The sequence below is a fragment of the Erythrolamprus reginae genome, chromosome 3 (genome assembly GCF_031021105.1).
Source record: "Erythrolamprus reginae isolate rEryReg1 chromosome 3, rEryReg1.hap1, whole genome shotgun sequence".
NCBI classification, from domain to species: Eukaryota; Metazoa; Chordata; class Lepidosauria; order Squamata; family Dipsadidae; genus Erythrolamprus; species Erythrolamprus reginae.
Window position 1 is genome coordinate 70,572,358 of NC_091952.1, and position 26,488 is coordinate 70,598,845.

The 26,488-nt window shown below is 37.6% G+C and overlaps 1 protein-coding gene across 4 annotated transcripts in view; it reads right to left on the reverse strand.

Annotated features, from left to right (window-relative positions):
- Positions 1-26,488, reverse strand: part of EIF2B3 (eukaryotic translation initiation factor 2B subunit gamma) — a 135,604-nt gene that overhangs the window by 15,210 nt on the left and 93,906 nt on the right. For all 4 annotated transcript variants that reach the window (XM_070745800.1, XM_070745803.1, XM_070745801.1 and 1 more), the window contains exons 9-10: positions 23,693-23,770; positions 22,048-22,196 (exon numbers count right to left, since the gene is read on the reverse strand). In XM_070745800.1, coding sequence (XP_070601901.1) covers positions 22,048-22,196; positions 23,693-23,770 — 227 coding nt within the window. The remainder of the gene's footprint in view (positions 1-22,047; positions 22,197-23,692; positions 23,771-26,488) is intronic.

Here is a 26,488-nt window from a genome sequence, read left to right on the forward strand (position 1 = left end):
TGAGGGGGCTGATGTGACAATGAGAGATTGGTCTCTGTCAGACAGTGGGGAAGACATATTATTGGAAAATATGTGGATTAACCCACGCTATAGAAGAATGGCTAGAAGGCGAGAGGAGATCCAGAGTAAAAGGTATTAATTCACAGCCATAGCTCTTTGAGGTGTGATGTCACTTCCAGGCTATATAAAGGAAGGTGTGTGGGAAATGGTGGCATTGACTTTCAACGTTTGTTACGTGGAAGAGCTGAGAAACTGTGGCATGCCCGAAAATAAATCCTAAAAATCATGGTCTCTGTCTCCCAGTACATCCTATGTTAGCAAAAGTCCAGTGAACTTCTGCCTATGTTTTGATTAAATGAGAAGGGAGTTATCTAGGAATGTGATAAGGATTGAGTTTTGGCGAGCTTCCCAGACCCAGAGTCGAGGCTGGTTTCTTATTGAGATATCATTCTGCTTCATATGCTCTGAACTCTGCACTGCAATTTATGTATCCTGCTTGATTGAAATAAAGAGTGAGTTTTATTACTAAAAAGTGATTTTCTGGGAATTGGAATTTATCAGAGGCCCTGGACAGTGGTTGCACCAGCGCTCGTTCTCGCCTAGGCATTCATATTCCGAGTCCTTTTTGCCCTGCCACAGCCTCGGTAGCTGCTTGTTACCCTGGTGATGGGCTCTGTGCTGCAACTACCAGCAGAGACAAAGGCAGCTCTTACATTTCCAACCTCCACACTGTAGCCTTTCCCTTTGCCTCAGCTGGGGTTCAGTCCATCAGTGAACAGATTGGCTTGGAACTCCCTCCCGACTGCCAATCATTGCCCCCTTGCCTTCTTGGGGAGGACAGTGGGCTGCCTTGGTAGCGAAGGGGAATACAACCTACTGCCGACACAGACATACATATGTAGGGACCTACTCGCAGAACAAACTATCGCAGAGAAACCTCTAGAACAGGGGTCTCCAACCATGGCAACTTTAAAACTTGTGGACTTCAACTCCCAGAATTTATTTAGCTAAATAAATAAACCACATTTTGTGCCACAGTCTGCCTGCCTGCCCACCCTGGTTCTGCTGAGAATAAATGTTGCCCCAAATTATTTGGGCTGGGGAAAAAACCCTTTTGCCTCTTCCCTTTATCCACTGGAGTTGTCTTTCTAATTTCCCAGGTGGCTTCCCTGATTTCTCCTGTTGCTTTTTTCTCCCTTCAGTAAAGTTTTCCTTTGCACAGGCACAAATAACTCACGTGGGGAGGAACTGTTGGATTTTCTTTTGAAATTCAGCAGCGCTGCTACAAATCTGGGAGGTTTCCTCATACTGATTCTTTTCCTTTTCTATTAGGAGAACCTCCTGCAAAAAGGGCCAATCGTTCTGATTTTTCAATAGGTTTTTTTATAGTGCAGGAATCAGGGAAAGCAGAAGGACAATTCCAGTGGATAAAGGTGGGGGTGTGGTAGTGTTTTCCAGCCCAAATCAGGGGCTGGTTCCAACTTTCCTCGTTGCCCATTCACTGCCTCCCTTCCTCGCAGCATGGGCGTGCCTTGTGAGCACGCGCATGCCCAATAACAAAAAATCTGGAAAAAGAACCTAAGCAGAAAAAAAGATGGCTACCACAAGCACAGTGCTGGAACTCAGCTTCTGAGCATGCTCAGAAATAAAATAAAATAATAAATAAAAGATGGCGGCACCCACGGACCAGTTCCGACTGATCTGGTTTGGGGACGTCATTGTGACATCACCAGTGGGTCGCTACCAGTTCGGATGAACCGGTTCGAACCCACCCCATCTAACATTTAGATATAACATATCAAATATTAAAGTACAGGTATAACAGCATATCCAAGAAGGTTTAGGTATCTCACTGGATGACAATATGGAATATGAATAGTGTGAAAGTGAGCCAGCCACACAATATGAATAGCTAATGCAATTTATGCTGAATAATACCAAATGACTGTTTTACTCCACTTTGTGTTAGCTGTGCTACATCTGCAGAACTATGTTCATGAGTAGGTGCTGTATTTTAAGAATACTGTTGACACATCCAGAAAATAGCAGCTTAGAAAATTGGGATGTCTATAAATCCTATTAAAAACAAGCACTTTTGAATGTTTTACAAGGGAAAAGAATTACAGAGAAGTGTAAAAGCAGCCTTCTGATATCTGGAAGCCTATCTTGAGCAAAACTATTCTTTGTTGGTCTAATTCTAAAAACAATGAATAGGACTGGCTGACAAACAGATTTTAATTAAATATTAGAAAAAATATTTTCCTTGAATAAGAGCTATTAACAGTGAAACAGACTGTCCCTGGGGGAAGTGAATTCTCTTTCTCTGGAAATAACAATTCACAGGACAGCTGTCTTGATATAAAAAAATAAAAATTCAATTCTTATTCACACCGATCTTATTGTATCACACTGTCTACAATCCTGAGCTTCTAGTCCACATGGAAAATGAGAGATCTTGTTCTTTTAAATCCTGCAGACAGAAATTCAGAACTGTAAGGGGTTAAGGGGTAGCTTCCAGTTGGCCGGACCACAAATAATTTCCCAGGCCTTCCACAGGGGTTTCATAACGATGAACCACAAGGCTACTTATGTTAATACTCCACATTTTCCATCTGAAAGCTCCGAGAATAATTAAAAACAGGCAGTTCTGTCTTCAGCGTTATAATCTGAAAGGACATGGTAGAGGACGAAAAGACAATGGGAATGAGAAAGCAAAAAGAGGCACAACTTTTTACAATGATTAGAATGATGTTCTGGGAAGTCCTCCTATTGGTTATTGCTATGGTTATCCTTCCACTGAAATATTGCTGATACGTTAGGCAGGTCACCCATAGTAAGTTTAAAATATCATAACAGAGATCTTGATTTCTTAAAGCTTCAGAAATGCAAATTCCGGGAGGCGATTGCCCAGGTTCGCCTGGTGCACCAGTTGCGGCCCTATCTGGACCGGGACTCACTGCTCACATTCACTCATGCCCTCATCACCTCGAGGTTCGACTACTGTAATGCTCTCTACCTTTGAAAAGTGTTCGGAAACTTCAGATCATGCAGAATGCAGCTGCGAGAGCAATCATGGGCTTCTCAAGGTATGCCCATGTTATACCAACACTCCGCAGTCTGCATTGGTTGCCGATCAATTTCCGGTCACAATTCAAAGTGTTGGTTTGAATTGTGAGCCCTTCATGGCATCGGACCAGAATACCTCCGGGACCGCCTTCTGCCGCATGAATCCCAGCGACCAGTTAGGTCCCACAGAGTTGGCCTTCTCCGGGTCCTGTCGACTAAACAATGTTGTTTGGCGGGACCCAGGAGAAGATCCTTCTCTGTGGCGGCCCCGACCCTCTGGAACCAACTCCCCCCGGAGATTAGAACCGCCCCCACCCTCCTTGCCTTTCATAAAGTTCTTAAGACCCATCTCTGCCATCAGGCATGGGGGAACTGAGACATCTCCCCCCGGGCCTATACAGTTTATACATGGTATATTTGTGTGTATGTTTGCTTTTAATGATGGAGTTTTTAGCGTTTTTTAAATTATTAGATTTGTTCTTACATTGTTCTTATTATTGTTGTGAGCCGCCCCGAGTCTACGGAGAGGGGTGGCATACAAATCTAATAAATAATAATAATAATAATAATAATAATAATAATAATTAAAAATGGATTTTGATAAGAACACCAATTTTTGCCCTACACGTAGAAACTTGCCTTCTGTGGTCACAGCCAAATTGACTTCTCCTACAGTCTAGGGAAGAATAGGTCCACGGTATGAAAAGGAAGAAATATTTTGAACAGGAAGGACCTGACTCAATCTTGGGCCAGCAGCCTCCCCTTTCACACAAGACATGCATGATGGAGTCATCTAGCTCACGTTGCCTTGGCAAAGCCTCTTTATTGAGATGTTAATGCTAAGGCAGAGTCTGACTAGACAGCTCTTTCCCTGGGTTTCTTATTCCTGCTGTACTGACACAGCTGTTTGCTTTCCAACTGCTGCTCCAGCAATGATGGGAGGAAGATTAACCACCCCCTCACATGGGCGACGGGATAAAAATGTCATTGATCCACTGGTTTATACACATTTTCTAATGTGCCCAATAAACGGGGAAGCCATGATGAAGTCATCCTCTCTTACAATTAGATGACTAGCATTCATTCAAAATACTATACATTTGGAACCATCCCACCAAAATAATTTCCAGTGCTGATACTAATTTTGGCTAGAGATGCTGCTAATGCATTTTGAATAAACTGTGAAAATGGCAGTACAGTGTTCCCTCGATTTTCGCGGGTTCGGACTTCGCGGAACGTCTATACCACGGTTTTTCAAAAATATTAATTAAAAAATACTTCACGTTTTTTTTCCTATACCACGGTTTTTCCCGCCCGATGACATCATATGTCATTGCCAAACTTTCGTCTGCCTTTAAAAAACATTTTTTTAAATAAACTTTAATAAATAAACATGGTGAGTAACAATTTAAATGGTTGCTAAGGGAATGGGAAATTGTAATTTAGGAGTTTAAAGTGTTATGGGAAGGCTTGGGATACTGTTCATAGCCAAAAATAGTGTATTTACTTCCGCATCTCTACTTCGCGGAAATTTGACTTTTGTGGGCGGTCTCAGAACGCATCCCCTGCAAAAATCGAGGGAACACTGTATTTCCATAGGTAAAAGGGGGAAAAAAGGAATTTTCATTTATCTGATATAAACATTTCAAAGAACCAAAATGAAAAAGATTAAAAACCATAAATAAAAAAGCACCAAAATAATATTTAAAATAATATAATCCATCCTCCCCCTAAAAAACCCCTCATGCTACTGGAATTTCTTGAAGACATGTGTTGAAAATACAGTGCAAGAATTCCAATAAAAATGCTATGGAAATAAAACACTTCCCTTTTGTCACTGAGGATTGGCCACAGCTGTCTCAAACCTTTGACAATAAAAATATCTAACGTTACTCCTGAATCACATATTTTTGGTGTATAACATTTTTGTATCAACATTTTGACTGGCAAAACCAATCCTAATCAATCTGCAAGTTAGTTTGAAATATCGTGAAAGGGCTTGTAACATAATAACCTCTCCCATCTTTTTTAAAACACTGAGCCTAAGGAACTTTTTTTTTAAAAAAAAAATTCAATAGTTATGTCAAACTGGTGTGACTTTCAGTTTGTTTTATAAAAATATACAGATCCTTCTTCTGTTAGGAATTGCTGGAATTAGAAAAACACCATCTATAACTGCACACATTTATTGGAGTTGAAAGAACCAGTAAAGCACAATCCTCATTTTGGAAGCTATCAAAACTAGAGTAACATCTTCTCTGACAGCAGGATGATGGAAGCATACCAAGGGCTGGAAACAGTTTAGAGTTCAATCTCTGTGTGTAGGATTTCAAGCACACATTGATAATTCCAGCTCCCGCTATGGCCCTGCCACACAACAGAGCAATTTGGCTAGTATTTACCACAGGAGTAGAAAACAAATTGAAGCACATTTTGTGGGTGTTCCTTCCACTCACTGACAGCTGTAATACAGCCATTTGGAAATGACTTGCAAATGTCATTTTGAAAAATCAAACCGTAAAGACTGCCAATAGAAGAACTGTATGTTTGTTCAATCCCAACCTCGTCTCTCTCCTTCTCTACCATCCAGGACAAAGAGCTAGAAATAAATGTATATTCTTGTACAACAAGCACTTTGTGTTGGGGCCTTCTAATTTTCAATTTTGAACAGGGAAGCTTTACAAAATTACAAATATTAAAATTGTGTTGATAGTAGCTGCTATCTGTAGAATAACGTATTTGAAGTTGTAGTTTCTAAGATTAGTAATATAGATATTATTATTATTATTATTATTATTATTATTATTGGCGTACATAAGTGCACTAGCCTGCCTTTCGTCCCCTGTCCAATTGTCTCTCCTTATCTCATATCTCATATATCTTTTCTTCTTTTCATATATCTTCTCCTCTACTTTTATATCTTTTCTTTATATATAATACTTCATGTCTATCCTCTTCAATATGTATTGTGTATTGGACTAAATAAATAAATAAATAAATAAACAAACAAACAAACGGATGGATGAATAAATAAATAATAGAGTTTTTACAACTGAAAGGCAGACCTCGACCTAAAGCTGGAAAAGATTTAAGAGTTTATGTTTTCAGCAGTAAGTGCTAACTTTGCGACACCACATTAGCTTTATAGACAGCATATTCTGCAGATAACTTTTGGGTATGACTAAGTCTGCCCCACACATCCTGATTGTAGCAATCGGGAGTGCTCGGATCGTCTCCTGCCGCATACTGTACCTCCTGGAGGCCAATAAGATCTCACAGGGTTGGCCTTCTCTGGGTCCTGTCGACTAAGAAATGCAGGTTGGCGGGGCCACGGGGGAGGGCCTTCTCTATGGCTGCCCCAGTTCTATGGAACCAATTCCCCCCAATGTCCTTACTGTTCCCACTCTCCTGACCTTCCAAAAGACAGTGAAGATCTGCTTTGCCGGCAGACCTGGGCACCATGAATATTATCATCCGTCACGGCCGAATTGTGTCAATTGGTTAGGTATGTATGTTGATTGAGTGGGTTGTTGTGGGTTTTTAATAGGATTTTATTGTTTATTATTTTAATGTTTAGTTTTAATACAGTGTTCCCTCGATTTCCGCGGGGGATGCATTCCGAGACCGCCTGCGAGAGTCGAATTTCCACAAAGTAGAGATGCGGAAGTAAATACACTATTTTTGGCTATGAACAGTATCACAATCCTTCCCTTAACACTTTAAACCCCTAAACTGCAAATTCTCATTCCCTTAGCAACCATTTAGATTATTACTCGCCATGTTTATGTATTAAAGTTTATTAAAAAAATATTTATTAAAGGCGGACGAAAGTTTGGCGATGACATATGACGTCATCGGGCGGGAAAACCATGGTATAGGGAAACAACCCGCAAAGTATTTTTTAATTAATATTTTTGAAAAACCGTGGTATAGACTTTTCGCAACGTTCGAACCTGCGAAAATCGAGGGAATACTGTATTACTATTGACTTCTTCTACTATTGTACTATATTTAGATTTAATTAGATTTGCCGTTGTACTGTATTGTTATATTATATGCTGTTAGCCGCCCCGAGTCCTCAGAAAAGGTCGGCATACAAATCAAATCAAATCAAATCAAATCAATCAATCAATAAATATTGTGTTTTATCTTGTGGTAAGCTGCCCTGAGTCCCACAGCGTTGGGCGTCATAGAAGTCAAATTAATAAATAATAAATAAATAAATAAATAAGTATGAAGGATAAGTGGAGAATGGTACGAGTGTGTGCCAAGGACATCTTTCCTAGCAGGGTATATGGAGCCCAGAGAAATCAAATTGACTATATTATTGGTAAAAAACAAGTAGAATAGATCAGTTATAAATGTGAAGTTGTACCCTCTCACGTAGGTGAAGCAGATTCCCTTGGGCATGACTCCATACAGGTAGTCCTCAACTGACAACCATAACAAGGGATCAGAATTTCTGCTGCTAAGGCAGGTAGTTTTTAAATGACTTGCACCCAATTTTACAACTTTTTTGTTTTTGTTTTGGCATGGTTAAGTGATTCACTGCAGCTGTTAAATAATCCACACAAGCGAATCCGTTCCCTACATTGGCTTTGCTTGTCAGAAGCTGGCTGGGAAGGTTGCAAATCATGTGACCCCAGGATGCTGCAACTCTTGTAAATACATGCCAGTTGCCAAATGCCTGAATTTTGATCACATGATGTGAGGAAGCTGCGATGGTTCTATGCACCAGAACTGGTTGTAAGTCACTTTCTCAGTGCCGTTGTAACTTCAAATTGTTGCTAACCAAATGGTTGTAAAGTCAAGGATTAACTATAACTGGAAATTATAGTCCTAATTTATATCCATATTGGAGTAAAATATGAATTCTAAAATTTCAGTGTGAAAATAGATATATGAAAAAGAGGAGAAAACATCCAACAATATTTTCAGCCCAGAACTTCTCTCAGTTGAGAAAAACCTCCCTCCAAAGTAACTACTTTTATCATTTATGAAAAATTAATTGCAATTTTGAAGAGTCCAAATACATTCTATTTAAGATGTACAGTGTTCCCTCGATTTTCGCGGGTTCGAACTTCGCGAATAGCCTATACCACGGGTTTTAAAAAAATATTAATTAAAAAATACTTTGCGGTTTTTTCCCTATACCACGGTTTTTCCCACCCGATGACGTCATATGTCATCGCCAAACTAATAATTTTTGCAAATAAATAACAAAAAAAATAATTATTGTTAATAAATAATTACATTTATAAATATTCAATGGTGAGTACCAGTAATAATGGTGAGTAAATGGTTGTTAAGGGAATGGGAAATGGTAATTTAAGGGTTTAAAGTGTTATGGGATGGCTTGTGATACTGTCCATAGCCAAAAATGGTGTATTTACTTCAGCATCTCTACTTCGCGGAAATTCGACTTTCGCGGGCGGTCTCGGAACGCATCCCCCGCAGAAATCGAGGGAACACTGTATTGTCAATTGTTATTTCTTATTCACAAATATGGAACTAATTTTTTAATGAAATATGAAAACGTTTGGCAAAACGAAGAGTCTGACTGGGATTAAAAACTCCTTAAAAGTTTGGATAATTTTATTAATATTAATATGCAAGAAACAGCTGTTTTACTTGATCTTTTACAAATGAAACACAGTGATAATATTCATTATGGTAACATACATTTGAAACATGTTATAGTATGCTCTTTTGAGGTAAGCAAAAGAATGCAAAGTGCAAAAAACAAGTAAGAAATAGCAATTAAAATAAATTTTGCATGGGGTTAGAAAAAAAGAAATATTGCTAAATGTCATTTATACCAATACCAATCACTATATCTCTACATATTTTATCCAATTTGTATTGTCTTCTTGATCTATTCATTCTTTTTTTGGAAATTTGATTATTTCTTCTATATGATCAAGCTGCCTCAACATATACTGGTAAAAAAAAAGAAGGAACATTTAAACAACAGAATATAACTCCAAGTAAATCAAACTTCTATGAAATCAAACTGTCCACTTAGGAAGCAACACTGATTGACAATCAATTTCATTTTCAACCAATTTCAATTTCATTTTGTTGTCAGCACATTCAACTTTGTACAGAACAAAGTATTCAATGAGAATATTTCATTCATTCAGATCTAGGATGTGTCATTTGAGTGTTCCCTTTATTTTTTTGAGCAGTGTATTTCTTACATACTGATCACTTATGTTAATATTCAATCCACAATAATTCATTATCATTCATTCCTGGATTGTCTCTTTTTATTGTCTTGTTTCTTATGTGCTCTATTCCCATTGCATACAATTTACTTTTATGTTTCCTCTAACATACCCAATTCTCACTTCCATATAAGAAAATGGGCAGAAGGATACTACTCCTAAATGCAGCCAATTTTACTTCCTGACAAACATTTCATCTGTCTTTATTAAATGTTCTATCATGGTACATAATTCATCAACTTCTTTTAATTTTTTGCCAATTTCCATAAGACATTTTTCTTATATTTATATACTGGTATATATTACCTGATGAAAAACAAAAATCTGCATTCCCTTACTGAATTTCACTAATTTTCTCTTTGTTTCATTTGTTCCTTTCAATCAGAAATCTGCCAAACATTTCCCCATACACATTTAATAAACTAAACCCCTGTATTTTTTGTATTTCTTTTGCTATCTTTTCCTTTGCATAGGATATTAAATGGTATTCTAGTCACCAGGCATGGTTGTAGTCTTCACATATTTTTTAAACTGAACATAGTCACTCTCATGAGCAAAACCACCTATAGTTTAACCTTTCTCCATTGCATTACTCCTGCAATCTTATCGTTTTCTAACATTCACATAGCACGGATGTCTTCCTGTTTGTCCTTTTTTCCTTAGGCCCTAACATTTGAAGCATTTGTTTCCATTCCATTGCTTGCCTATAATTGCTTACCTATAATTTCCATAGATAAATATCACTTTCAGAATTGTTCACTTTTGTCTCATTTCAAATTCTCATTGCTTTTATTTTTAATTTTGTTTATTCTGCTGGAGGATCCTAGCTGTTCTTCATCTACCTCCAAAGCAATTATTCCCATCAAAATTTCTTTGCATTTTCTGTCTGCAGTAACTTAGCCATGTCTTACTCTCTTATGCAACTTTCTCCACTGAAAATCTTCCTCTCATCTGCATTTTTTGCACTCATTCACAATTTTTTATTCATTCACACGTGCACTGATGTAAGTTCTTGAACTATGTATTCAAAGCAAATAAAATGTCTTTTTTTAAAAAAAAATCCTTTTATTTAATACACAAAATATTAAAACTGAAAAAATACACCCAAATATTCTAACATAAAATACCTGATCAGACCGAAGGCAAAAACACTCATCGTTACATTCAAAAGCATTTGAGCAAAATAGAAATGCAGGTAACAATATTCACAGACTGCAATAAATGGTCTCTTGAATGGCACTTTTCATAAATCTCATGTATTTCATGGAAAAAGTACTAAGATATTCAAAACTATGATTTGTAATGGAACTTGTATAAAATATTGGAAAATTATGTACACTTAACAACAGATTGCTTAAAGTATGATTTGGATATATAGAAGAATAAGCATTTTTTTAAACAAAAGAAAGCTTTGATATCCTTTCTGTGATTGCTGGCTTGATTGGAGCAAAATTGTCTTTTTAAGCACATCCTCACCAGTTATCATTCTCATTCGTTCTTGGATATCTGAATGGTCCAAATGATCCATTTGCTTTTCCTGTACACTCTCATCTTGTTCCCAGCATCCATGCCAACTAACAGAATAAATTTTCCCTGGAATTTATTTATTGAGTGTGTTGTGCAACTTTTTCCAGAACTTATCTCTGATTCTTCCAGATGTCACTTGTAATGTGATCTTTTGTATATCTGGTGGAAGTATTCCAACGTTACAACATACTGGCTTGAATTCAACCGTGTCTATTGATCTACATGACTGATAAATGTCCTTACACTACCTTTCCCCCCCTCCTGTCTAGTTCCTAGAGACACACCAATGTGATCCTAAAAATTAGGGCAATATAGACCTGATTTGGCAGTGTATAAAAGAGCTACACAGGAAGGAGAGGGGAACTTTCATCTGAAGTATATGTCATTCATCTGCTTTACTTTGTTGAAGCATGTCTACAAATAGAGGGCTGTGCAAAAACATGCATTGATTTATCAGACAGAATGCTGTATCTGCTAAAAGAGCCAATGCAGCTGGCATCAAGAGAATTATGGTATCAAGTTCACAGGAAGTGATAACATTGCTCTATGCCGCACTGTAAAACCACACCTGGAATATGGTGTCCACTTCTGGTCACAACATAAAAAAGAAAAAATGTTGAAGAATTAGAAAGAGAAGAATAGCAAAGATAGTAGGGGACCTGGAGGCTAAATTCAACAAAGAAAAGGTAATGGAATTGGGTGTGGCTAGCCTATGGAAGGGAAAGTTAAGGAGGAGATATGATAGCAGTCTTCCATAGCATTGGACAGTGGATGCATTTATTTTCCATAACACCCAAGGATAAAATACGAACTAATCAAAGGATGCTCTACAGTAGGGGTGTCAAACTCAAGTCACTGCAGTGACGTCAAATGATGTCCGGGATGGTAGGAGAATCACATTCAAACACATTCAGAGTGTTGGATTAAAAGACTTCCCAGGACCCTTCCAACCTTATGATTCCTTGATTTTTAAATTCATAATTGAGTTATAAATCTTAACATATATGTATATAATGTGTAGAACATTTGTTCAATGATTTCAATTTTGAAGAAATGTAAAAGTTTATTTATATAAAAAGAATAGATAGAATAGAATTCTTTATTGGCCAAGTATGATTGGACACACAAGGAATTTGTCTTTGGTGAATATGATCTCAGCGTACATAAAAGAAAAAAGATACATTTGTCAAGAATCATGAAGTACAACGCTTAATGATTATCATAGGGGTCAAATAAGCAATGAGGAAACAATTAATATTAGTAAAAATCTTAAGAATACAGTTACAGTCATAAGTGGGAGGAAATGAGTGATAGAAATGATGAGAAAAAACTAGTAGTAATAGCAGTGCAGACTTAGTAAATAGTAAATTTGTTTAAATAAATTTGTTTAAAGCAGAATTAAAAGTTGATGACCTTTTACATTCATGAGAGAGAATATATATACCCACTTTTGGGTTACTAGCCAAAGCAGAGTTAGCATATTGTTTAGATATGATGAAGAGAAAGAGGGTTTGGCTTCTCTTTGAACAGAGGGCACATGGAGAAATGATGACCCAAAAGACAAAAGGGAAGGCAGTAGATTTAAGTCTTTAAAGCACAGACCACCTAACAAGATAACTCTGAAATGCTTCTAATTTCAAGTAAGGCTGCAACTCGCACCTCCCTCTCATTGTAAACAACTAATCCCAGCAGAAAACAACAGAGAGTAAAATGTATACTCATTCTGCAGCATTCCAGACCCTGCTTTATCTTTTATTTATTTTTCTAAGAGGTCAGAGATTGGGGTGGGTGGGAGGGTGGGAGGAAGCCAAAGACACAGGCCATCTCTTGTGTGGCCTTAAAGGAAGCTGTTTTAAAGGCAACGTCCAAGAACACACAATCTGTGGAGTTTTTATAGCAGAGCAATTCCAGACTGCATTCTCTCCTCCCCGCCACTCTTTTGTGGTAAAGCTACACAGCTTTAAACCAAAGGACAGGGTGGTCGATTGCTTCGGAAAGAAATGTAAAGAGTTGGGAAATAATTCCTTTTCCTGTTGAAACTATAAATAAGGAAAGCTGATTTACACAGTGCCAGGACTGCTGACTTTCAGAGCTTGCTATCTATCTATAAATCAAGTGTGTTGAGCAAAGTTAATGAGAGGGAGGGTGGCTTTTTTGCCTAAAATACTGAGAATATTTTTTTTAAAAAACTGTTATTTTTGCATTCTCTTTAGCCCCAGAAAACAGAAACGGATGAAAACAAACGCATTGAAAGAGTCAGAATAATCAGGGCGGCTGAAATATGCACTGTTCACATACAGGAAACAGACTTCAGCCATGCAAAGACAGTCCATAATTAGAGGCTATATGCTAATTATTTAGGATTCATTGATTCAAGTCCTAAATGGGTGATCAATCCTTGCCTTATCGTCAATCTGCAGATATTAAGAGGTAGGATCTATCTACTATTCCATCTGGACATTTCAATACCAATCTGGAATATCAGACAACTCTTAGCTGCATTTCGTAGGGAGCATATTCTCGTCCACCTATGGTACATTTGGTTGGCTATGTAATAAAAACCATTTGCTTGAAAATAAGCGGGGTTAACCGATTTGTAAAACTGAACCTTCCTGGTTGAATATTCTATGTAAAACCATTGTCTTTTCCATGTTTGGGATCTGAGACAGCATAGGGATCTTGCAGGAGATCTGGTAGATTTTTGTAGGCGATCATAGATTTATAGTTGACCCGTCCTAGAGCTGCCACTATTGTCTTCTGTTTTTCTGACATTATCCCTGTTTATTCTGGAGAAGAATTAACACTTCTGCAATGCTACTCTCTCTAAAACATATTATGCAAAACAAGGAACTGTTTCGAAGCCGCGAGAGGGGCAATAAATAGAAATGACTCAATTTTTCATGCTGGAATTACAGTGTTTTGATAGGATAACAGGGAGACATGGTATCATAAAAAAGCAACACATTTCACTTGGTGGGCATTTCCATTAGGTCACAGGGCCCTGTGCCATGGTCCTGGGTGGTCTGCTTACTTGGGTGTTCCATAATGGCGAAGGACACTTAAGGTGTCAGTGAGCGACATTGTCTATTAGTATAATGCAGTGCAGAACTCATCCTGGAACTCCAGAAGCATAGCTGTCCAGGCCCAATGCCAAAGCAAGCATCTTGCTGGCTGTTTTTTGTCGGTCTCTGGCAAGAGCTATTGGATTTAAATATAAATCTTACAAGGAGAGTATTTTCTGCATTGGGCCCCTTTTTAAACAGCAACCAACTTCCACAAAGACTATGGAACACACCTCCATATTCATGGGATGCCGTATCTGTTTCCCAGAGCGGCTAATTTAAGATCCGTAAGGATAACGTTAGTATTGTGGTTAGCTCTGGCCCAGCTCCTGCCCCAAGGACTGTGGATGTGGGGGAGACATCCACATGCTGCAGGCCTGTTTTGCCCCAGGTGGAATCTGTTGATGAAGGCTCCTCTGACCAAGAAGATATGAGTGACAGGGAGGAGGAGAATGGGGCAGACAGCTCAGAAGGAGATCAATTATCTAGCTCCTCCTTGGATTCAGAACAAGAGTTAATGATACAGCCACGCATGCAGAGAGCGATGCATAGGCAACAACAACTGAGAGATTATTATCAAAGAAAATGAGGCCACATGTGGTTGGGTGGGGCTGTGGTAATTAGTGAAGTTGCTATAAATAGCAGCCTGTGGGTTTGGCCATTGTGGAGGATTATCTGATTGTTGTGTTTCGTGACTGCTTTACTGACTTTGACCTTTTGTGTGCTGATATTTCCCCGCTTGGAAACTAAACCAGAGCAAAGTGTGTTTCACTTTGTGAAAGAAGAAGGATTGTGAATTGCCTCACAGCTGCAAGCTAAGTATCACAGAACTGATAAGGGACTTGTACAAATTACCAGTTTGTTTGGAGACCAGTGCTCTTTGCTATATCAAAAGAGGGCTTAGGTTAAGTGAATTTTCATTATAAAGAACATTGTTTTGAATTTTCAAACGTGTGTGTGTCTGAAATTTGTACCTGTGAATTTTTGGGAGGAGTGTACCATAGAGCCCGACAGAACACGTTAGTATCTTTGTTTCACAGAGTTTCATTTAATTCTTCCTCTTTATATTAATTCTGAAACATATTGCTTAGTGCACATTGTCTATATCAGTGTTTTTCAACCAGTGTGCCGTGGCACACTAGTGTGCCGTGAGACATGGTCAGGTGTGCCGCGAAGCTGAGAAAGAGAGAGAGAGAAAGAAAGAAAGAAAGAGAGAAAGCAAGCAAGAGAGAGAGAGAAAGAAAGCAAGAGAGAGAAAGGGAGGCAGGAAAGGAGGGAGAGATAGAAAGAGCAAAAAAGAGAGGAAGGAAGGAAGAAAGAAAGAAAGAGGGATGGACAGAGAGGGGAAGGAAGGAAGAGAGAGAAAGAGGGAGAGAAATAGAGCAAAAGGGCGGAAGAGAGATAATTTTTTGTCCAAACTTTTTGTAGCCCCCCCACTCCCCCGCCCGCTCAATGTGCCCCATAATTTTGTATATGTAAAAAATGTGCCGCAGCTCAAAAAAGGTTGAAAATCACTGGTCTATATTATGAGAAGCTGTTCTTTTAAAGAATTCAGTGCTCATGATCCTAAACACTGGGATAAATAGTGGCATGCATGGCTAATATGAGAAGCATTCAGCAAGTCCTGTGAAAGGAAGATACCATCCCAAGAGTATAATATAATGTATTTGATCATCTCCACATGAGGGCCACATTATTGGCAGCTCTGCAAACTATGACGTTGGAATCAAGCCTCTTTTCACCCGAGGGAACGTCCTGAAAAATCTTGCTACGATAGTACAGTATATAAATATCACTTTGGAACAGGTTTGCTCTAATGCATGCATTATATAAGATGGACAGGGAGTGAAAGGCTTTGCGCTGAAGTCAATGAATGCTAAACCCCTCCTGGGATCAATTAGAATTTTTTCAGCTTGTCCCTAGCTCTGTACCAGCAGTGGATTTCTCTCGGTTCAGCCCAGTTCTAAGAACTGGAAGCGCCGGTGGCAGGAGATTCTGCCTAGCTGCCTGGAACGCTTCTGTGCATGTGAATTATACAGGAAATAGTATAAGGGCAGACTAGATGGACTATGAGGTCTTTTTCTGCCGTCAGTCTTCTATGTTTCTATGTGCAAACCAGTTGTAAAGGGTTTTAGAACCCACTACTGCTCTGTACATCAGACACTATTAAGAAAACCACGTAATCACTTCATGATCCATCTTCTACTAGTTCCATTACAGTGTTCCCTCGATTTTCGCGGGTTCGAACTTCGCAAAAAGCCTATACCACGGTTTTTGAAAAATATTAATTAAAAAATACTTTGCAGTTTTCCCCTATACCATGGTTTTTCCTGCCTGATGATGTCATATGTCATCGCCAAACTTTAGTCCGCCTTTAATAAATATTTTTTTTAAATAAAGTTTAATAAATAAACATGGTGAGTAATAATCTAAATGGTTGCTAAGGGAATGGGAAATTGTAATTTAGGGGTTTAAAGTGTTAAGGGAAGGCTTGTGATGCTGTTCATAGCCAAAAATAGTGTATTTACTTCCGCATCTCTACTTCGTGGAAATTTGACTTTCGCGGGCGGTCTCGGAACGCATTTCCCGCGAAAATCGAGGGAACACTTGACAAAATTGAACGGGTCCAAAGACAGGCTACAAGAATGGTGGAAGGTCTTAAGCATAAAACGTATCAGGAAAGACTTAATGAACTCAATCTGTATAGTCTGGAGGACAGAAGGAAAAGGGGGGACATGATCGAAACATTTAAATATATTAAAGGGTTAAATAAGGTTCAGGAGGGAAGTGTTTTTAATAGGAAAGTGAACACAAGAACAAGGGGACACAATCTGAAGTTAGTTGGGGGAATGATCAAAGGCAACATGAGAAAATATTATTTTACTGAAAGAGTAGTAGATCCTTGGAACAAACTTCCAGCAGACGTGGTTGGTAAATCCACAGTAACTGAATTTAAACATGCCTGGGATAAACATATATCCATTGTAAGATAAAATACAGGAAATAGTATAAGGGCAGACTAGATGGACCATGAGGTCTTTTTCTGCCGTCAGTCTTCTATGTTTCTATGTTTCTAACACTGTACTTTCTTTTTAACTTCCCCTTCACTTGGACATATTCTCAGAAAAAAAAAACAGGATTAAATTGGTGACATGTGGTAGATGGCAGCAGGGTTTAACTAGACACACATGCTGTCCCTCATTCATAATCTTGCTGCAAGAACAAGACTGTATGATTTGCTAAGGCAAATTCACCTGGCTTATGCATGAGCTATAGAAGAGCAGCTCTTGCTTAAGGGCCCAAATTTAACAAGTTCAGCTATATGTTTTGTATTCTTTACATTTCTATTCCATATATCCTAGTGAAGGGCTACCAAAATTTTTACTACCACACTGTAGGTATGGCTTATGCATTTTCTTTCAGCATCTTTCAGTGTAAATTGGATGTTCTGGGGTGGAGCTCCATTTTTGCTACCCTACTCTGTCCCCCCCCCAGTCCCCCCCCCCATCTAGACAGTAGCCCACCCCGGCATATATCTCTACCATTTGTGTACCAAATGGCTTACAAATTTGTGCTAAAACAATTCACAAAAATAATTTCAGCAGCAATAATATCTCTAGACCAGTGTTTCCCAACCTTGGCAACTTGAAGAAATTTGGACTTCAACTCCCAGAATTCCCCAGCCAGCGAATGGAGAATTCTGGGAGTTGAAGTCCAAATTTCTTCAAGTTGCCAAGATTGGGAAACATTGCTCTAGACAATGTGAAGAAATAATGTTATGAATTTGTATTAAGTGACTATTAAGAGATCTGGTAAGTCAGCTTAATTAAATGTCTATGGAGATTCTCAGTCATCCGGGTCATGGTTGACCCAAAGGTACTTTTTCATGAGGCAACTGGACTTTTTGGTTTTTCTTTGAAGATGTTTCACTTCTTATCCAAGAAGTTTCTTCAGCTTAATTAAGTTGCATAGAAATCTGGTAGTTATTCTTCTTCATTTCTTTCAAAATCCATAATTATTATCCAGGATTGCCATCCAAACTTGACTGACCATTTCTCACCTCACTGGTCACTTGGACATTCATACCAGTTCTCCCAAGGTGGAAGGTGCTCTAGTCCAAATCTGACATGGGGCTGGAAAGTAACAGATAACATCATCATCACCATCACCATCATAGCCATTGTCTATCCATGGCAGGCAGGATGAAGGCCTCTTCCGCACGTTTCCAATCCATACGGTGCTAAGCTTTCTTTTTGCCAGTTGGGACCTCCATGCTGATGTCGCTGATCCATCTTGTTTTAGATCTCTTTCGTGGATGCTTTTTATATAGTGGGATCCATTCTATGACTCTGTTGGTCCACTTACTCAGCTTTTCTTGCTATGCGACCAGCCCATTTCCATTGCAATTCTGTTACTCTCTTGATGATCTCTCATACATTCATTTGTTCTCTAATCCATGTACAGGTCTTTCTATCTTATCTTTTAAAAACCAAGCATATTTTTCATGGCTCTTTGCAGTATAAATACTATTAGAAACAAATGCCAGTTGAAAACATGCTGGTCATTCCTATTAGGATTCCCATTGTTTCATTACAGTTGACGTGGAAGAACGATTCTATGGATTATGACATTAGGATCCTCTGACACAGGTATCAAATTGTCTATTGATATTCGCCTTCCATCTCCACATCTATTCCCCAAAACCTTGCACAAATCCTAGTAGTGGATTTAAATGAGTCCAATTGAAAACCTTGGTTTGAATTCTGTTTTAACAGACCAGAGCTTAAAGCCATTTGAGACTTCCCTGTCTTTAAACATGTTTAATAAATTCCAATATTACTTCCCATAAAATAACTTTAAAGTTCTTTACAAAACAAACTCCTTAAGTTATTCTTGAGGCAATATGGCAATGGCAATTTACCAAGCATCATTGTTCAATCTGGTGCGAACTGGCAATGAACAGCAACAATTGCCATAATTCCCAATCAATATGGCTTTCCAATACATCTGAAGGACACAAGTTGAAAGTTTGTCTTAATTATAAAAAGTGTCCTCTTTTAAAAGAATAGCAGGTTCTAGCCCACTGTATATTACTTATAAAGCTTTACCACAAATAATGCCATACATCAGGAATAACTTACTATTTCTTTGGTGATTTGAGGTGTTATAAAGAATTTGGTCTCCTTCCAAATCAAGAGAATATAAGTCAGATATTGTAGAGATAGAAGTTATATAGAGGTTGTGTGCAGCAAACTGCTTATCTCAAGCAAGCCTCGCATACATGATCTCACTCAGTTCAAGTCACCAGGATGATGTAGGACAATATCCCTGGGTGTGCATGGTCTCATCTAGGTTGTATCAACAGCATGTTCTTAAGGACTGGCCAGGAGAATTCACTAATAAAAAAGCTGTTGCTCTTTGTTACCTTTTGCTGCTTGGAAAATGATGCAAAGGCAATAAACACAGGGAAAGTAGTCAAGACATCTTAGCGTCCGGCAATGACTGGTCTTTAATTCCATGAAAATATCCTTCTCAAAGGTAGTTTGAGAATAATATTTTGTCTTCTGTTGGCATTACATTACACTTTAGTAAGTGTATTTGTGTCTGTGTGTATGTGCGTGCGTTTGTGTGTGTGTGTATCTTTGAGACATTTACATGTTATAAATTGGAGTTCAATATTGATTCCCTGGGCTAGAGAGAAAACTATATTACCATTAAAGTTAGATCAGAAACCTTTTTTTTAATTTTATCTATTTTTATGTTTAACACAATAGACTATTCATAAAGAACAGAGGCAACATTTTCTGTGCAACTCAACAAGTTTAAATTCACGGCTTCTGGGAACAAAACTGAGTATACTGTATACTCAAAATAAAGAAGAGGAGCAATCTTGCCAAACATGTTTCTATTACGAATGACATCAGCTTTACTCTGACATCCACTGCTACTTTAAGCTTGTCATCTAGCCAGCTAACTTCCCAGATGTGCTATGCATGCTATTAGATATATCAAGCCAACTCACTGCTGTGAGGAATAGATTGACACTTTTAGTGAAAAACTGTGTACAGTATTTCTACTTATGACATAGTAGCAAATTGAATCCATTAAAGTGAAGATTTTAGAAAGATAATATTATAAATAGAGAACCATGGCAAATAGTAATACAATCTCTTTCAAAGGAGAGAGCATATGATTAAGACATCAGATACTCCTTAAAACTCAGCATATGATTAAGACATCAGATACTCCTTAAAATGCATCTGGATAATCTGTCAATTAAGAATCCTGGAGGTGTTTTCCCTACATTCATTACTTGTCAAAACGTGATAAAATATTAATGTTTGTTTTTCTAACTCAAACAAAACAAAAAGTTGGGGACTACCTTACAAGAAAATCACATTTGAGCTAACCCATTAGTTATCAAAAGTGTAATAGCTATAATTTACTACTTAAGCTCAACAAGCTTGGGATAATATTTCACAACCAAAACCATATTGCCTTCCTTGACTTAAGTGTATTAATATCCTTTTTCTTTCCTTATCTCACTTCGGAGGGAAAAATATATACTCGAGGCACTCATAAAGAGATTACATATATTTTCCATGGGAATCAGTATACATGTATTAAATCTCACTTATTCAGATTATTAAATACAATTCATCATAGGAAAGTTGCCATTAGGCTGTCCCAGCAACTGTTACAGAGAAGATTATAAAAGGAACAAAAAATATGCTTTTTACGGTGTTTTCAGTGGTAATGCTACTGGAGGGAGCTATTAGTAGCTATCATTTATATAACAATTTAACTTTTTCAAACAATACAAGAAACGTATGGAACTAAAAGGACAAGCCATTGAAAAAACCCTTGCCAAAATAAGGTTTGTGGGAGCATTTCCTATGTGAAATAACACATATAATATATGTTAAAATAAATAATTTTGTAAAGTTAAACAGCATTAATACCACCATTAAAATAAATAAATAAAAAATAAATAAATAAATAAATAAATTAAATAAATAAATAAAATAAAATAATTTTATTATTTTAAGAAAATTAAAACATTTTCCCCATCTGCTTGATCCATGCTGCATATAATTTAATTTTTATCCAAAATGTCCCTGTCATTAATCTTTTGTTTAAGTTAAATATTGCCAATACAATACTATTTCCTCTTAGGGCAGTTGCCTCTGACTCTTCTGGTTGCCAATTTTTGACCATCTACATTTTTTTTCCAATGCTACAATAATCATTAAACAAAGATACTTATGCCATAATTCTGGGAAGTTCTAGAAAGTTATGAATAAATAAATAAATTTATCACATTTACACAGCAATTTATCTCATGTAATGATTCTGAATGGTATACATACAAAAACAATCCAAACAGATAAAATTCAATACAAAGTACAACCAAAATAAATTAAATTTATTTTAAAAAATAAATTAAAAATATTTTTTTAAATGACGAAAAGAAAAACCATGCAGAGTGAATTCAGTTGAGCACCACGTAACAATCCAGCACACGTGGATGTGCGATAGTGCGCACGCATGCTCCTTCAGCACCCAAAGGAAAAAAAGTTCGCCATCACTGCTGTACAGTGTTTTTGGTCACAACTTACTTTTGTAGAATTTATTTAGCATCTCTTCATTATTTGAAGATACTAACACATCGGGCAAAATAAAGCTATTCTGCTTATAATTTTCTAAATATTCTCTGAATCGTATTTAAAAATTACTCTTGTTTTTAGCTTTCCAATATTTAGCTTGCAGTGTTTTTAACACTAATTTTATGTACTATGCATATTGTAAATTTGAATATTTTAAATTTTTTATCTATTTCATTTTACATATGAAATTTAATATTTCTCAGATAGGGGGCTTCTGCAGGAATGAAGGCTTTCATTAAAATGATAGAGAATTGCACAGTCGTGATACAGTACATGTACAAAAGGAGTACAGTTTGCATCACAATGGTACAATGTTGCTTTGTAGCCTCTTGTGGCCCTGTTGTGGATGCCTCATTCATAATTCTGTTTTCTCTCCTGGAAATAAAGAAGTGGCATTCAGCCAAACAGGGTATGCTTTGGATATTCCATAATTGGTTGGTTTTAATGCTACAATTCTTTATATAAAATCACAAAAGATTTTTCAAAAAGGCCACCTACCCTTCTTCAATTCTGACAGAATTCATGATGATGCAGTTAGTAATTTTAGCTTTGTCTTTGATCAAACATGACGTCCCAATGACAGAACGCTTTACTGAAGTCTTTTCTCCTATTTGAGAAGATGCACCTACAATGCTGTCAGAGCCAACCTACAGAGGAAGAGAAAGAAACTGAACCATCAAGAATTAAACAATATCTTCTCCTTGAATTGTTGATAGATGCCAATTAACAGACTGGAGAGACCCAAATTAGCTTTAATGAAGCCTCAAAAATCTTTTTTTACATGAAAAAACCGCTACTTTTTTTGGTTGTATATTGGAAAATATAAAGCACTCTAAATGGATTAGTCAAAAAGAACTGGAGAATTTTTGAATATGTACCATAGCTATCAAATTGATGTTCTAGTGATTAAGGTTTTTTGATTGTCCATTTCAAGAACATAAAAAGAAATAATTCTGTCTCTGGCACATTCTCTGAAGTTAACTGTTTCCAGCCTACTTGGAGGGACCCAGGGGAAGAGCCTTCTCTGTGGCGGCCCCGGCCCTCTGGAACCAACTCCCCCCAGAGATTAGAATTGCCCCCACCCTCCTTGCCTTTTGTAAGCTACTTAAAACCCACCTCTGCCGCCAGGCATGGGGGAATTGAGATACTCTTTCCCCCTAGGCCTTTACAATTTTATGCATGGTATGTCTGTATGTATGTTTGGTTTTTTATTATACAGTAATGGGTTTTAATTGTTTTTAGTATTGGATTATTGCTATACGCTGTTTTATTATTGCTGTTAGCCACCCCGAGTCTCCGGAGAGGGGCGACATACAAATCCAATCAATCAATCAATAAATAAATAAATACTATACATTATAAATACATACATGATAGTCCACTGCAGGGAGTTGGCGAACTCAAACATAGACAGATGTAAATGTTATTTTTATAATTAATAAAAATCAGTGCACTTCAGCAATTCCAACCCAGCAGATCAAGCATACAGTAGGTCTTGTTCCCATGATCTGCTTAACTCTCTAGGAGGGTTCTAGGAGAAGCATGTTCTACACCAGGGGTATCAAACTGGCGGCCTGTGTCCCGGATGCTTCATGTGTAGGCCATGCCCATTCCAGGTCCGCAAAGGGGGAAAGGTCACAATACATCCCATGATAGCAACATGACACTGTGAGGTTGACACTTGTGTTTGTGTTCTATACAAACCCGCGAACAAGTGGACTGGAATTTTTTTGGTGCCACGTGAGACAACCTGACTTGATCAAATTGGTAGGTGGGTCGTTCTCTTTCTCAACAAGTCTGAGTGCAATGCATAAATCTTTTATGGACCTTAATATTTCCTGTGCAATTGCCCCTGCTCTATTCACAAAAGAGTGTCATCCTCATACCATTAGAAAATTTGTTAGCATCTATCCTACTTAGTTTGCCCAAGCTAAGATTTTTTTCTTACCTACTCTAAAACTCGTAATCTTAATCTATTAATTGAAAGTGATGATGTGCAGAGAAATGGTTAAAATACAAAGGTATATTGCTTGAAAGAGCTTTCATTATAACAATATTTACCAGGAAACAAGAACCAGGAAAACAAATGCCATGCCATATTTATTTACCTCTATCTCCCCATTATTCCCTTCTTGCTACTCACCATGCACTTATCAACAATTTGTGCAGAACTATGAACCAGAAGTTCTTCAGGACAAAGTGAAGGCAGCAGTTTGGGAACCTGAAATAAAAAAAAATTGAAATCATGCATTGATGCCCCACCAAACACACTCCTGTTTCTAATATAAAAATTATCATTAATTTACTCAATTAAAATTATGTTCAAGAGACTAAAAAGGACATGCATAAAATTGTGTGTGTAAAACTTCTTATGTCCTACTTATGCATGATGATTTTTTTTTAAACAGGCAACAATAAATTAGACTTCAAGAGATTATATAGGAAGTTACAGGATGCATATATGTCAAAATTTGAACATTGTTTGGCCTTATACACTAAAAAAAAATATTAGAAGAGAGATAAATTGTAAATGGATTTCAACTGATAAACCCATTTAGAAATAAACTGAAATAAATGGAGTCCTTCCACCACTATTTGCAAATAAGCAAGTTACTTACAAAGAAATGATTATTTAAAATTGTTTAAAACACATGCCAAAGGGTCTTCACAGGTGGAAAATGACAATTAAATGTTCAGGAACACCCAAAAGCTTTTATATTATTCCCCCTCTGATGTCTGTAATGAACATCTAGGTCTTTGCGGTCCCAGCAAGATACGTCTAATTTGGGGGCTGAGCCTTTTGTGTAGCCTCCCTTGAGCAATAGATTGTGCGGTGTCCTGAAATATGGAGTTAAGAAAAATCTGATTGCAGGATCCAATCTGAGATGGTGACCGGGACCAGACATTTAGTCTTCTGAGCTTTCGGTAGAGAGAAATTCCCTAAGGGTGGGCTCCAGCACAAGTCTGAAAGCTTGGAAGGTTAAACCTCTGCTCCCAGTGACCAACCCAAATTAGATCCTGCAATAAGATTATTTGCCAACAATCTGACTCTTGGTAACCACATTAGTCAGGCCTTCTCCAGAATGATTTGTATTCACTTAGGAAATATATTCACCTTGCTGCTGCCCATTTCTTCTTTGTGCCTTTTCCAATATTATAGTTTTCACAAAAGTTAAGAGTTTGCAAAATATATTCAAAATATGATAATTTGACCTTGGTACATCAAGGGACAAGTCTGGATTGGTTTATTCTAGGATCTATTTGCTGGGTTTCTTGGACATCCATCATGTTCTCATGAGTCTTCTCCAATAGCTAAGTTCCAAACATCAATACTGTATCTTGCTTTTGGTTCCACATAAAATGTCTTAAGAAAACCGACACCTGCACAATTCTGATCTCAGCAGTAATATACACATCACAGTATCTGAATATCTTTTCCAAGACCTTCAAAGACCAAGTTCTAGCCAGTAGTCTGACTCTTTTAATATTACTAGTTGGTTTTTAAAGCAGAAGCCTAGCTTAATTCCATGGTGTAGCCTCCTGTCCTATGATAGGAAATGACAATTAGTTATTCTAGGATTCCTATTTTCTTGTTTGTTTGTTTGTTTGTTTGTTTGTTTGTTCGTTCGTTCATTCATTTATTTATTAGATTTGTATGTCGCCCCTCTCCGTAGACCTGGGGCGGCTCACAACACGATAAAACAGTTCATAACAAATCTAATAATTTACAATTTAAAATATTTAAAAAACCCAATTTTTAAGCAGACATACATACAAACATACCATACATAAATTGTATAGGCCCGGGGGAGATGATGATGATGATGATGATGATGATGATGATGATTATTATTATTATTATTATTATTATTATTATTATTATTATTATTATTATTTATTAGATTTGTATGCCGCCCCTCTCCGAAGACTTGGGGCGGCTAACAACAATATAAAAAGACAATGTAAACAAATCTAATATTAAAAGACAATCTAAAAAAACCCAATTTAAAGAACCACTCATACATACAAGCATACCATGTATAAATTCTATAAGCCTAGGGGGAAGGGAAATTTCAATTCCCCCATGCCTGACGTCAGAGGTGGGTTTTAAGGAGCTTGCGAAAGGCAAGGAGGGTGGGGGCAACCCTGATATCTGGGGGGAGCTGGTTCCAGAGGGACGGGGCCACCACAGAGAAGGCTCTTCTCCTGGGTCCCGCCAAACGACATTGCTTAGTCGACGGGACCCGGAGAAGGCCAACTCTGTGGGACCTAACCGGTCGCTGGGATTATAATAATCATTGAAGTAGATATTTATTTTGTTTTGGTCTTCTCAATTATTCACTATGCATTAGCAATTATGTCTTTTATTTGTTTCCCTTTTCTGAAACCAGTTTGAACATATGGCATCTCCATTTTCACATAGGGCTCTAATCTGCAGTGAATGACAGCACAGCAATAGCAATAGCATTTAGACATATACCACTTCATAGTGTTTTTACAGTCCTAAGTGGTTTACAGAAGAACCGTTGAACTTACCTGAACGGTCTTCTCCATGTCCTGGAAGGAGAGTCCAGCATGGGATTTAGCTCAAATCTTATTGGTAGGGACTGAGTTTTAAATTAATATAATTAACATATTAAGTAGGTACTGCCCCCTTGCTGCCCCAGTACCTCAGTTTTAAAAAACGAATTCAATTAAGAAACCGAATTTATTTAACAAGAAACAACAACCATTAACTGAATGCAACAATTGTCTATGGTTCAATGGGAGGGTATGGACTCTCCTTCCAGGACACATGGAGAAGACCGTTCAGGTAAGTTCAACGGTTCTTCTCCCATGCCTCTGGAAGGACAGTCCAGCATGGGATAAACCCAAGTTCCAGTGTTCAAGGGAGGGATATCATTGAATCATGACCCTGTAGTGTCACACACTCGTTGCA